Source organism: Magnolia sinica, chromosome 9 (assembly GCF_029962835.1).
Source record: "Magnolia sinica isolate HGM2019 chromosome 9, MsV1, whole genome shotgun sequence".
Classification (NCBI taxonomy): domain Eukaryota; kingdom Viridiplantae; phylum Streptophyta; class Magnoliopsida; order Magnoliales; family Magnoliaceae; genus Magnolia; species Magnolia sinica.
Genome location: NC_080581.1, coordinates 15,617,840 through 15,632,221, shown reverse-complemented (window position 1 = coordinate 15,632,221; position 14,382 = coordinate 15,617,840). Strand labels below are relative to the sequence as shown.

Genomic DNA, 14,382 nt, shown 5'->3' with positions numbered 1-14,382 from the left:
GTATCAGTCCCTGTGGATTCGATCTCGGTCTTACTGAGTTTATTACTACATCACAACCCTATACTTGGGGAGTGAACAGATAAGGATTCCTGGAATGTAACACAGAAGAAGAAAGGTAAACAAGGTATTGAAGATAGCATTCTATCTTTCTTCAACATCTTTGGTGTAAGTCTTTGGGTTCATCAAGTCAACGAGCTGACTCAGTTGACCCGATGAGATTTTGAGCTGAGTCATCAGGTTCAGGAATGCAAGCCTCAGTTTAGTGTAGGTTTTATGCTACCCTGTTTTCAGATATTAAGTCATCATATTTTTTTTTTCTGGTAGTGAGTGTATTTCATTTTAGGTTAGTTAACTATCATGTAGAACATACATTTTCTGTTAAATAAAATGAAATTGCTGAAATTGCTGCTGAGCCTAAGGATGCAGATGAGGCTGGGGCTTGCAACCTGGCTACACGTGATTCAGATATGCTTTCTTTCCTTTATATTATGATTTAGATTTGTATAGATATTCTATGAGTTTTTACAATCCACGCATTTGAATCATCATATATGCTTATGATTTTAATGTACCAAAAACCACCCATGTAATCTCAGCCCTGCAAATGCGTCAGCATATCAAGCTCATGGACTTGACATGGATATGTTTGATGTCGCCTAGGTGTGGAACCAGTTGTCCATTCTAATGTACCAAGATCACCAACCCACCTCATTCTTTTGACAAAAAAGAAAATGGAAAAGAAAAAAAGGTGAAACTTCTAGCAGTCATAGATATTATTGTCCTCAGCCCCTAGAGTCTGCATTTGGATGTTCTAATTTCTTTATGCAAGCAGTTTTTTTTCCATTGAATTCAATATCAGTGAATTTCTCAAATGTAGGATGTTTTCCTAGCAGTGATTTCTTTGTTTTGATTCCTTTTACTTTATACCAATGTTTTTATTCTCAAAGTTTAATTTATCTATTTCATTATGGCGTTTTCTCATAGGATGCAAACTTTGGTTGAGGACTACATTTTCAGTGGAGGCATTTCTCTATGTCGGTATTTCAGTATACTAATGAGGAAAAAAGCTCTCAAGGTTAGTTCATTTCCACTTAAAACATCAAATAACTAGATAAATCAGCTGGTATGTACATTGTTCAGTTGGCAATTTTTTGATTTTATCTCGTTTTTCTACAGTGGAGCCTGAATTCATAGATAAATCAGCTGGTATGTACATTGCTCACTTGTACGATACTACATACCCAAACTGCACTTCTGTTTTGCTATTGATTTATAGGTTTGATCTGGAACTGCAGATATTTCCATGGGATGTGTCTCGCATTTGAGCATCAACGTAGGAAAAATAAATCCCAACAAAAATAAGACTGATTTAATTCCATCTTTAATAGACAACAAGGTGCATTCTTGCACACACTTCTTATTGTAATTGGTGCATTCTTGCACATGTTTATTTTTAAATTCTGATGCATTCAATTGTGAAAGGATTTATGACTTTGAAAATGAAAGAGAGAGGCTCATTATGGAGAAGGACATAGTCATTTAAGAGCATGCTTCCCTGGAAAATCAATTGGTTTCTTTACAGACACAGATAAACAGCCTCACTGCAGAAGTAGATAACCTTACAAGCAAGGTGCTTAAACTTACAATCTAACCCTTTTTGCTGAACACAAAATGCACGTGTCTTTATTACCTTTCCTATTGCAGGTTAGTTCCATAAAGAAGGAATATGATTAAGCCCAATCTGAGCTCGATTTGAGTCGTTCAAAGATGAAAGAATGTGACGCTGAGATCAGTGCCATTGTCAAGGAGCAACAAAAGCTTCAACATAAAATTAGTGATGCAAATGTTGAGAGGAAAAAATTGGAAAATGAGGTACTTGCAGTGGTTATTCTGTTCCTACTTTATTTAACTTGCTTAATCTATGAAATTGTGTATATTTTCTTTTCCATGACAATGAAATAGTATGATTCAACACCTAATTGATGTTTGGTTTTGCATTTTTTTAAAAAGAAGAATGTTAATGAACATGCATCTCAATTAATCTGATTGATTGCTTTCAGCCTTGAGAAGAGGGTCAACAAAAAAGTTATGGCAATGTTCGAGAAAGCTGAAGATGAATACAATGACTTATTATTTAAGAAAAACATCATTGAGGTATATTGCTGTATTTCTCAGCCTGTAAAGGATCTCATCTTTTTTTTTAAAAAAAAAATGAATTTGTTTATGTCTGAAGTTGTTTATTTGCTGTATTCTTCTCTTACTTAGAATGATAAGTCAAAAATCAAGAAGGTGATTGAAGAGCTTGATGAAAAGAAGAAGGAAACACTAAAAGTTACTTGGGTTAAAGTGAACAAGTGAGTCAACACTTCTCTACTCTCATGTTCCAGTTCATATTTTGTGCTTTCTAGTTGAAAATCAAGAATGTCATTTACTTTTGTTGGTATATTTTAGTGAAAGAAATTTCCTTTCCGGATTATGTTAGTGTGCGTGATTTCAGCGTTTCAGATGGCTGAAACTATGGTACAAATTATAGTATCCGACTTCCTTAGATCCCTGGATCAGAAAAATTCAGTGGATCCCGGGGACAGGCCGTGTTTATGTATTGCTCGAAATTAATGGAGCAGACCTGGATGTGCGTCGGAGCTATCCGGATGAGCGGGGGTCCTTGGAAGGTGGGAACTGCTGTTATGACCATGATGAAGCTGTCCATTTCCTATAGATAGTATTGGAGGGGCCTGGCCATTTGGACAGGCCATGTTTATGTATTTACTCGAAATTGATGGAGCAGACCCGGATGTGCGTCGGAGCTATACGGATGTTGAACGGGGGTCCCTGGAAGATGGAAACCGCTGTTATGACCATGATGAAGCTGTCCATTTCCTATGAACAACATTAGAAGGGCCTGACCAATTGGAGCAGGCCGTATTTATATCTGTATTTGCAGGGACCACACCCTTAACCTATAACCTAAACCTATTCTCAAATCCCAAAACCTATAACTACAACCTAAACCTATAACCTAAACCTATAAACTATAACCTAAACCTATAACCTAAACTCAATTCCCTAAACTTTAACCTACAACCTAACCTAAAACTATACTTATAACCTAAACCTATTCTCAAATCCCAAAACCTATAACCTAAACCTATAACCTATAACCTATAACCTGAACCTATAACCTAAACTCAATTCCCTAAACCTTAACCTATAACATAACTTAAACCTATTCTCAAATCCCAAAACCTATAACCTAAACCTAAACCTTTACCTATAACCTAACCTTAACCTATAACCTAAACCTATAAACTAAAACCTAAACCTAAACCTAAAATCTAAATGTATTCAAAATCCCTAAACCTAAACCTACACCTAATCCTAATCTCAACTCCCTAACCTAAACCTAAACCTAAACTTGAAAGCCCAAACCTAAACCCGATCCCGAACCCGAACCTGATTTTCGAAACCTAAACCTTAACCTATTCTCAATTCCTTAAAGCTATAGCCTATAACCTATAACCTAAACCTTACCCTATAACCTACAACCTATAACCTAACCTTAACCTAAACCTAAAACCTAAACCTAAACCTATAACCTAAAACCTAAACCTAAATGTAAAACCTAAATGTATTCTCAAATCCCTAAACCTAAACCTACACCTAATCCTAATCTCAACTCCCTAACCTAAACTTGTAAACCCAAACCTAAACCCGATCCCGAACCCGAACCCGATTTCCTAAACCTAAAACCTAAACTTAAACCTATAACCTAAAACCTAAATGTATTCTCAAATCCTTAAACCTAAACCTACACCTAATCCTAATCTCAACTCCTTAACCTAAACCTAAACTTGAAAACCCAAACTAAACCCGATCTCAAACCCGAACCCGATTTCCTAAACCTAAACCTTAACCTATTCTCAATTCCCTAAAGCTTTAACTTATAACCTATAACCTATAACCTATAACCTAAACCTAAACCTTAACCTAAACCTAAACCTATAACCTTAACCTAAACTAAAACCTATAACCTAAACCTTAACCTATAACCTATAACCTATAACCTATAACCTAACCTTAACCTAAACCTAAAACCTAAACCTAAACCTAAAACCTAAAACCTAAACTTAAACCTAAAACCTAAACGTATTCTCAAATCCCTAAACCTAAACCTACACCTAATCCTAATCTCAACTCCATAACCTAAACCTAAACCTAAACTTGAAAACCCAAACCTAAACCCAATCCCGAACCCGATTTCCTAAACCTAAACCTTAACCTATTCTCAATTCCTTAAATCTATAACCTATAACCTAAACCTAAACCTAAACCTATAACCTAAACCTAAACCTAAACCTATAACCTAAACCTAAACCTTAACCTAAACCTAAACCTAAACCTATAACCTTAACCTAAACCAAAACCTATAAACTAAACCTTAACCCATAACCTATAACCTATAACCTAAAGATATTACCGATCGATAACCTAACCTAAACTTAAACCTAAACCTAAATCTAAAACCTAAATGTATTCTCAAATCCCTAAACCTAAACCTACACCTAATCATAATCTCAACTCCCTAACCTAAAACCTAAACCCGATCCCAAACCCGAACCCGATTTCCTAAACCTAAACCTTAATCTATTCTCAATTCCCTAAAGCTATAACTTATAACCTATAACCTAAACCTAACCTGAACCTATAACCTTAACCTAAACCTAAAGCCTAAACCTAAACCTAAACCTAAACCTATAACCTTAACCTAAACCTAACCTAAACCTATAACCTTAACCTTAACCTAAACCTAAATCTATAACCTTAACCTAAACCTAGGTTTTGAGTTTAAAAGTCCATCCTAAGTTTGAACACATTACTCATGTTGGATTTTACCATAGTTTAGAAGATTTGTAGGTACATTTTTTATTTCTTCATATATAAGTTTTTTTTTTTTGTCTTTCTTCCTTTTGAGATGGGTACAAAGGCATGCTTGTTTGATTGTGTCTGCAAATGTTATTTTATATAGGCTGACAAACTAAAGAAATCAGTGGAGGATGAAATTCATTTTCTCAAGGGAAGGGTTTTAGAACTTGAAAGTGATCTTGTGTCGAAGTTCACAGAAGTTACATCTACAGTTTCAAGGAAAGAAGAAGCTCTATCTTCTGTATTTGCTGAAATTGACAGTCTGAAGGAAGAAAATTCTATAAAAATGTAAGCATTATTGAATGCATATTGAGAGTGTTTATTGTATTGGAGTGTATTTGTTTCTTGTACATGAGGGCACGCCTTAGTTGTAATTCTTATGATAGGTTGAGCAAAGTGAAGTATTGTCTATTTAGAAATGTGAATGTAGGATGCATTGTATGAGTTGATTGCTATTTGTAATAAACGCATCATTTCATTTTTTTTCTGATTGCATTTTATGTACTATTTCTATCAGCATTAAGCTTAGATGAGTTATTAATCACAGCAGGTTCTTGCAATGGAAACAGGTCGTATTATTACAAATTTTAAAAAAAAATAGCTAGAAATATAATCCGCAGCTATAGCTACGGCTTTTGTCTGTAGCTATTGGTATCTATTGCTATGGATATAATTGGTGCTATAGGTATCTACTGCTACGGATAAAATACCTTTTGCTACGGATATGATCCGTAGTAGGTCCGTCACTATTGATGGGGTAGCTAAAGCTATTGCTACGGATATCATCTGTAGCTATTGGTATCTATTGCTACGGACTATATTCGTAACTATTGGTATCTATTGCTACGGATTTAGTCTGTAGCTGGATCTTTAGCTACCCCACCAATAGCTGCGGGCGTGCTACGAATCATATCCATAGCAAAAGGGATTTTGCTAAGGTTTTTATCCGTAGCCTTTGCCCGTTTTTCTTGTAGTGACATGTCCATCATAACCAACCGTTCAGTCAACTATTCACTGCTAGGTAAAAATATATGACCATCCACTCTGAGTTTGGACTACCTGATCATAGTAAACTAGCTACTTGATCTCAACATCCACTCGTACACATATCAAATTGAGATTCTGATCCATTCATCTTGTTCACCACCTATGAATATGCTTAACTCACCATCAAAACTACAATCCGAGAAACTTATACATGTGAACAAGTCACTTGAATCTAACAGTATACATGTTCTACCTCTTGATCACTCCAAAAACTCGCATGTGATCATCCGTTTACAAAACTGACCGTACACCCACTTACATACATGATCAGAGTACTAACAATTAAGTTTTTCTATTTTTAACATACCATCTAACCATTTATTATGTTGGTTGATATATGTACATTCCCTTAATTAGTTTGGTGAATAATTCCTTATTCATAATGATTTAGATATAAGTTCATTTGTAAGAAGTACTTAGAAATGTGCCTACAACTATGTAAAACCATTAGATTTCTCAAAACTCTCATATCAACAATAATTACGAAATGTCATAAACCTAGACCCCTGAATTCTAGATCACATGGTTCCCACTATCCGTTTGATGTGAAATTTTATACCATGCCTATATATTATAATTAACCATACATGTCAAATTTTGGCCCTTAGATATTGTAAAAATGACCCAATTGACAAATCAACCACTTAACCATTGATTTTGGTGTCCATCGAGTGAAGAAACCTCGTGGGTAGTTGTAGTAGGATATTTTCCTTCATTTGAATTACTTGAATTGTCCATAATATAGATCAAGTGTCAAATATGAAGACCTCACTTTGGTAGGCTTTTCCTTAGGCGCGAAGTTATCCTGTCAAAGCCTACCAACTCCTCATAAATTTGGATCTTTCGATTTAATCACTTCCTTCTATCCATCACAACTCAAATTTGGACCACACTCTGATCTCATATGACTACGTGGTTATATAAAATATAAGCCCCGATCTATGATCCTACACCGTTAAAGGCTAAAGCCAGTTATTTCCTTTTAGTACAAAAGGTGAAATTTTAGATTTAGGCTTTTTCCACCATTGATTACCTACCAAATTTTGTCCAACTGTTTGCCTATCTTGATTACACATTTCCTCCAAAATTGGGCCCTGATCATTCAGTGTGAACCGTTAATTAAGATTAAGTTCGTTTTAACACCCGTTAGGAGAATTTTCAAGATAGACCAATCTAAATTTTAGATCACCAAGAAAATCATATTCTCTGGCTCTATTCAATGACCCTAATACAATGGATGAATTAGATTTAAAGAAAGATTGTCAAAAAAGGAAAAATTGGAGAAACCCAATTCAAGTGAGATGTGAAACACACCCCACTCACGCGCCTATTACTTTTAAAAGGGGTGTGCGTTCACCTCTCCACTCACACGCCCAAGGAGAAAGAGAGAGAGAGAGAGAGAGAGAGAGAGAGAGAGAGAGAGAGAGAATTTGAAGAGAAAGAGAAAAAGAGAAAGAAATAGAAAAAGTAAAAAAAAAAGAGAGAGAAAGAGAAAGAAAGAGAATGAGACTGAGAAAGAGAAGGAGACTCAAGTGGTAGACTGAGTGAAAGATACCTTGTTTCAACACTGAGGTCTTGGCATCGATCTCTAACGGGGTGGCTAGCAGTGAAGTGTGAACTGATAGTGTTGTGTACTAACAAGCTAACAAAAAAAAATAGAAAGAGAAGGAGAAGCCTAGATGTCATCTTCCTTCTCCATATGTATGGTGTCTCCCTTTTGCTTAACCGATATCGTGATTCATGTGGAAACTTTTTATGTAGAAGCTTTCCTACATGGATATCAACATAGGGTTTAGATCTAAGGTAAAGGTGAGGGATTCCATTAACCTTATATTAATTTGAGTTGGTATGATTTATTCTATTCCCTCACATGCTTTGAATCCTCCATGCAAATATTTATTTTACCACCAACAATTATTTATCAATTGGGAATAATGGTTAAGGTGTGATGTTAATTATACATGACCTTTCTGAATTTATGTGAGGGTTTTTCCTTTAAAGCTTACCTTGATTACATTGATATGATTTATCTTGTCTCTTACATGCTTTCATGTTACTATGATTCTCTCCCTGCAATTGTTTAATTTACCACCAAAAATTATTTACCCTTTGGGATTATGGTATGATGTTAATTATGAGTGATCTTCATTATTTTTATGTGGGGTGATGGATACAAGCCTTGCCCTTGCCTTTACCAATTTTGTTGAGTTAACCCTTGCTACTCTCCTTTTATCGAGTTGGCCATTGCCACTCTCCTCTTTTTAGTTAGCCATTGCTACTCTCCTCTTTATTGAGTTGGCCATTGCCACTCTCCTCTTCGTTGAGTTAGCCATTGTTACTCTCCTCTTTGTTGAGTTGGCCATTGTCACTCTCTTCTTTGTTGAGTTAGTCATTGCTACTCTCCTCCTTATTTTGTTAACATTGTGCTATTGATCTTTAAGGCTTAGGCATGCGTCTTGAAATTTCAAAGCTCTCATGATTCAGTTTACATTTTCTTTAATACAAGTAATGTGTTAAAGGTATCACAACTAGTGATTCAAATATTTTATTATGGACGTAATACGCTTTGGGTAAAGACCCTCTTGATCGACACGTAATTCCATGGGTTTGGGTAGTGGTGTACAAATCGATGTAAGTAATTCACAATATTTGTTACATCACTTTTAGGATTAAATAGTCGCTCCATGAACAAATCATGTCATGTAATTCATCCAACTTATGTGTTGTGCCCCCTCAAGGTGTTCACGTAAATCCACGGTAGTGTTGGACATGTCAGCGAATCTCTATAGTGTGAGAATGTGGGGCTAGCCGGAGTTTTCTATAAATTATTTTCACATTGTGATGATCACTACGTATGATGAAGCACACACACTTTGCTAGGCATGCATCTCATGTAGGTTGTTTGCGCATGCTGATACCCCTCGTAATAGTGGATTATGAGACGTATCAAAACCCTTACATTTCTTTTATAAATCTCTTAAATTATTGTTAATCTTAAAGGATAACCATCACTATAAGTAGGGCATTGACCCTCTCAACCGTACAAATGATGCAGGTGATGTACGGGTTCTAGAGGCCATCTCCCAATCGAAGATTTTGTTGAATAAATAGAATTTAGTTTATGTTTTATCTTATTTATGTTTTCGCTCCGAACTGGATAATGTAATAAGCTCCCATTAAGAGGGCATTTGATAATTTGTTGAATTCTTTTACTTTATATTTCCTTAATGAATGTAACTAAATGTGATTTAAATGAAGAAAAAGGGGGGGTGCAATTTTTAAAGCATCTAATTTATACATTATTAACACCTGATTTTCTCGGACACGAGTATAAACTCTTACCATGAAAATTCGGGATGTTACATGTACCCTATTCAGAAATAGGAGTCCCCTGGTGATTCTAGGAAGCACTGCCTGAGAAATGAAAAAAGCGCTAGATTGGGCACTTCTGCCGAGGCACGCTTTATGACCTTGGGGAATGGGAGGGAGGGTCCGAGAGAAGAGATCCAATGGTGGATCGAAGCAATCACCTTGGTCGATCTCCCAGAAGATGAGAGTTGGAATGAGACCTCTCAATATATGCAGCCGATCAAATGGGGAAGCTACCGCCCACCACTTGGCTGCTCTACCCATCACTGTGTGATGGGTCGTCGAACTTAGGTTGAACCGAGGTTGGAAATGGTCCCACACCACCATAGCAATGCCCCCCCAAAGAGAATACGTGATCGATCGATTCCGTGTGGGGCAATAGAGGAGGGGGTCAACAATCACATTTGGAGGCCATAGGAATACCTTTGTCCTGAGTTCTAGTGTCTACCAGAATTGCCTTGTGAATAATCTTCCATGTGAGGAGCGAGATTTTTGGGGCGAGCTTGGGGTGCCACACCCATTTGGACCATGATTTAATTTCCCCTACCGACCTGAAAATTTGACGGGCTGACTTGATTTGAAATTCCTTGGTCAAAGATGGGACCCAAACTTGTCTATCCTCTTCAGCGGAGGTGCAAGTCCCTTCATCAGAGATGTGATCTATCACCACTTGAGGGAGAATGAGTTGTGTCCCCTCCTTGTCTCTCCAACCGCTAGGCCCAATGAAGTCTCTAACCAATTGGAAAGGCACAAGAGAAGGCTGCAATTTCCATCCTGAAAGCAGTCCCAATCCAGACCAGTCATCCTCCCAGAAATTGCACTCACCCTGACCAACAATCCATCGAGATCGGGCAGCAATAGTCGGGAAGAATTTGCATATATGCTTTCACATGGGTGATGCATAGGTAGCCAGGCTCGAGCCCCTTATTGAGTGAAGATCATTGGGGTATTTACCTTTGACAAAAGTGGCCCAGTAGCTGCCAATCCCCTTGCATTTAACTGTCCAAGCCATCTTCATCCTGAGAGCTTCCATGATGCTAGTCAGGCTTTTCACTTCCAGCCTTCCCTCAACTTTCGGGTAGGTGATGCTCTTCCAGCTCACCCAATGGCATCGTTTACACTCACCCTCCCAGCCCCAAAAGAAATCGACACAAACTTTTTCCATCTCCCTAAGCAATGAAAGAGGGATATCAGTCGCTACCATGGAGTGAACCGGGATGCCGCTGAGGACGTGATTGATGAGGGTCGCCCGGCCTGCTTGGGAAAGGATCTTCCCTTTCCAACCCGATATCTTGGTTTGGAATTTCTCTAGCATGGTCTAGAAAAAAGCTCTCTTCACTTTCCCTTTAAAGATCGGGACCCCAAGATATGTGAAAGGAGTAATGCCTTGGTGAAAACCTAGGGACCTATGGGCTGACCTTACCCGAGACTCAGATTGCTTGGCATAAAGAATGAAAAAGCTCTTCCTGTGATTGATCTTCTGCCATGATACTGCTTGATACTGGATATGGAAATTCGAAAGCTGTTCCAGCGATTTGCGTCCTCCATTGATGAGGAGAACCACGTCATCTTCAAACAGGAGGTGGGATATTGTAGGGAAGATTTTGTGGGTCTGAAAAGGTTGGCATCAGCCACTATTGATCAACTTTATGAAGCTTCTACTGAGCACCTCAGACCCAAGGATGAAAAGTCCAGGAGAGATGGGGTCCCCTTGGCGAAGGCCTCTAGATGAGCAAAAGAAGCCACATGGTTCACTGTTAACTAGAACTGAGAACTAGGAGTTGCACCAGCATTTTCGACCATATCTATCCAGTTTGCTCCAAAATCAAAGCAACAAAGGACTGCCTTAAGGAAGCTTCAATCTAGCCTGTCATAAGCCTTCTCCATGTCTAACTTACTTAGGATGTTCCTGCCTTGAACCTTCCTGTCAATGTCCCTGAAGCCCTCTTGCACAAGAGCACAATTATCTGCTATTGTTCTCCCTTGAACGAAAGCCCCTTGCTTGGGGGAGACTATCCTGGGAAGTAATCTACTTAGCCTATCCAAACATAATTTTGAGAAGATTTTATAAACAAAATTGCACAAGCTAATTAGGCGAAAATCAGAAAATTTAGTCGGGGATGAGGTTTTGGGGATAAGGCAGATAAGAGTTGATGTAAAGGCCCTTAAAAGAGATCCCCTTCTGAAAAAGGACCGAGCACCTTCAAGGATGTCCTGCCCCACCGTCTCCCAGCAACTTTGGAAAAATGCCCCCCGTAAACCCGTCCTGGAGCTCCATCTGGAGCAAGCCATCTGACTGCCACAAGGACCTCTTCTCTAGTTGGCTGTGTCATCAAAGTATCATTATCTTCTGCAGAGACAAAGGGAGGGATTACGTCCAGCAGATCCCCACGAAGGATTGTGGCCCAGCTTCCATGAGAGAAGAGAAGAAAAAAGTTGTTGCTTCCTTTAAGGGCCCTAATCGTTAGCAACTGCCCCTCCCTCTAGCTGAATCTCTTTGATAAAGGATCTCCGAGCATTGTCCGACACTACATATTATGAAAGAACTTTAAATTCCAATCTCCCTCCTTCAGCCAATGATTTTTGGCCTTTTGTTTCCAAAAAATCTCTTCGCAAAGTTTGAAATGGGCCAGGTTATCCTTGGCCTGTTGCAGGATATGGAGATATTCCTGGCTAGCTGAGCATTGAGTTACTCCTCTTTAGCCTTCTTGACATTCTGGAAAATGTTCCCAAACAGGTCCTTGTTCCATACCCGAAGCGCCATTTTAACATTCTTGAGCTTGCTATGAAGGACGTACATTGGATCTCTCACACTATCTGATTTCCTGGCATTTTTAACCAACTCTTGAAAGGAGTCATGCAACAGCCACATGCGCTGGAATATGAAGGGTTTAGGGTAAAATGTGATAGATCAAGAGAGAGCTAATCATTTTTAAGGTTTTAGATCATGTGTTCTTTTGATTTACTTTATTTGTGTTTATCTTTCATTTGTGTGATTTGAATTAAGGGTTTACTTTCATGGCTCTCAACTGTGTGGTCCACTTGAGTTTTGGGTCTTAGGCTCATGCTCTAAAATCAGTTGGTAAAATAATTGGACTGTGGATAAAACGCATGCATAATAATAAGGCCCACAGAGCTTTAACACCAGCTAGATACTACTGTTTAGGGCCCAAATTCGTTACAGCCCTACTTGCACAGACGTTGGTACAGGTACAACATGACATTATATGATTAGATGGCAAGCCTTTTTTTTAGATGGGGCCACTTGATGCAAAGCATGTTTAAAGATGCGAATTGATATAAACTTGACACCACCAACCTCCGTGGTTGACCTATCATGGTGGGATTTGTTTGCCTCACTTGCCACTGCTAAAAATGAGCACAGTCGAGTGCATGCCTGACCTAGCAACTTTGGTTCACCCCATCTCTGATAACAATACCTGGCCCAATCAGATCATTCCATGTTGGGTCACTATGGAGGTTCGTAGTCGATCACCGTGCAATCTACATGCTTCCCGTTGAAAAGTTGTTTGGTTGGGCCGAAAATTATTAGTTGACCTTCATATGTAACAACAGCTTACCATCTAATCAAATCATGTTATACCAGTTTCTAATGATGAGATAGGAATAAGGTCCTATATTAGTTTTGCATCATTTAAAAAATTACAGTAGCTCTTCCGACGCACACCCCTTAGTGTTGTATAGAATTTAAACCCCCAAGTTGTTGAGCCAATAATGAATGGAACCAAAAAAAAAAAAAAAAACCTGAGAAGTTAATAGTAACAATCTGATTTTTACTTCAAATTTGCACCACTCAGTATATTCATGTTAATCATATCCATTTGATAGTGATTAATTGGATGGTAATGATTGTTTAACCAGTGTAATTCTAAAACTGTAGGCTATACACATTAATGAACCACCATTTGGACAGTCTAGATAGTTTTTATATCATCGCTACGTGCGGAGGAAGAGGATTCAGCTCCAGTTTTAAAATGCTGCAGAACTAACATAGTAAAATATCAAAAAAAAATACTTTGATACTAACTAAGAAATCACTTTTAGATGCATCATGAACGAAAAATCACTCTTATTTTCTAACTATAATATTAAATTTATGAACGTTTATTAAACAGTTAAAAAGAATAACATCCAATGGTCTTACTTCAAACAACAAGGTCCGCAAATAAAACTTAAGAGTTGTCAACCAATCTGATTTCTAGCCTGTAACTTAATGCAGTGTAGTCCATTTAGGTTGGGTTAATATTCACTACGTGTACTGCTACTAAGTGCCTGCGTTTCAAGCGTCATATGCAGCCAAAGTATCAAATAACTGCCCTAGAATAAAAAGGCATGACTGAGGACTGGAGACAGCAAGAGGACATCGATTATAGAGCTGCAGCAGAGAAAGGACTGGAGTGACAGCAATGAAAGAGAGAGAAGACGAAGAAAGAGAGAGAGAGAGAGAGAGAGAGAGAGAGAGAGAGAGAGAGAGAGAGAGAGAGAGAGAGAGAGAGAGAGAGAGAGATAGAGAGAGAGAGAGAGAGAGAGAGAGAAGAAGAAGAAGAAGAAGAAGAAGAAGAAAGCTGGAGAACCTCTTCAGCTACGTCATTTTTTTTCCTGTTCTTCTTTTTTTTCTTTTTTCTTTTTTTTTTTAATTATTATTATTTATGTTCCTAAGCCCACACACGAGGAACCGTCCATGTAGATGCACCTCCAGGCGCCACTATGACACACCTGTGCGAAATCCCAGCTTTACATTGCGTGGGCCGCATTTCTTAGATCTTGGCACACCTAACCTGCCATTTGGACTAGAATTTCCAACTCGTTCTATTCCCAACAATTCGGTCAAGTCATCCTGATTCATTACAACCCGAGTGCATCTTGACCCAGTAACGGCCACGTCCGCAAGAGGTGGGCGTGGCTGTGGTCTCCTCGGTGGGGAGTCCTTTTGTTGGATTTTTTTGTTGCTTTTCTACTTTCCGATAGGTTCCTCCTGAATAGTTTTATTTTGTCAGGGGAGCCCGAATGTGTACAGGCTGC

General features: G+C 38.3%; 1 protein-coding gene across 1 annotated transcript; it reads left to right on the top strand.

Moving 5' to 3' along the window:
* Window positions 1–1,470: 1,470 nt before the first annotated feature.
* LOC131256147 (structural maintenance of chromosomes protein 2-2-like) lies at window positions 1,471–5,408 on the top strand. Its single transcript, XM_058257196.1, has 5 exons — window positions 1,471–1,630; window positions 1,705–1,872; window positions 2,061–2,154; window positions 2,266–2,354; window positions 5,027–5,408. The coding sequence occupies exons 2-5, from the start codon at window positions 1,838–1,840 to the stop codon at window positions 5,037–5,039; spliced, it is 231 nt and encodes a 76-aa protein (XP_058113179.1). The 5' UTR covers window positions 1,471–1,630; window positions 1,705–1,837; the 3' UTR covers window positions 5,040–5,408.
* The last annotated feature ends 8,974 nt before the right edge of the window (window positions 5,409–14,382 follow it).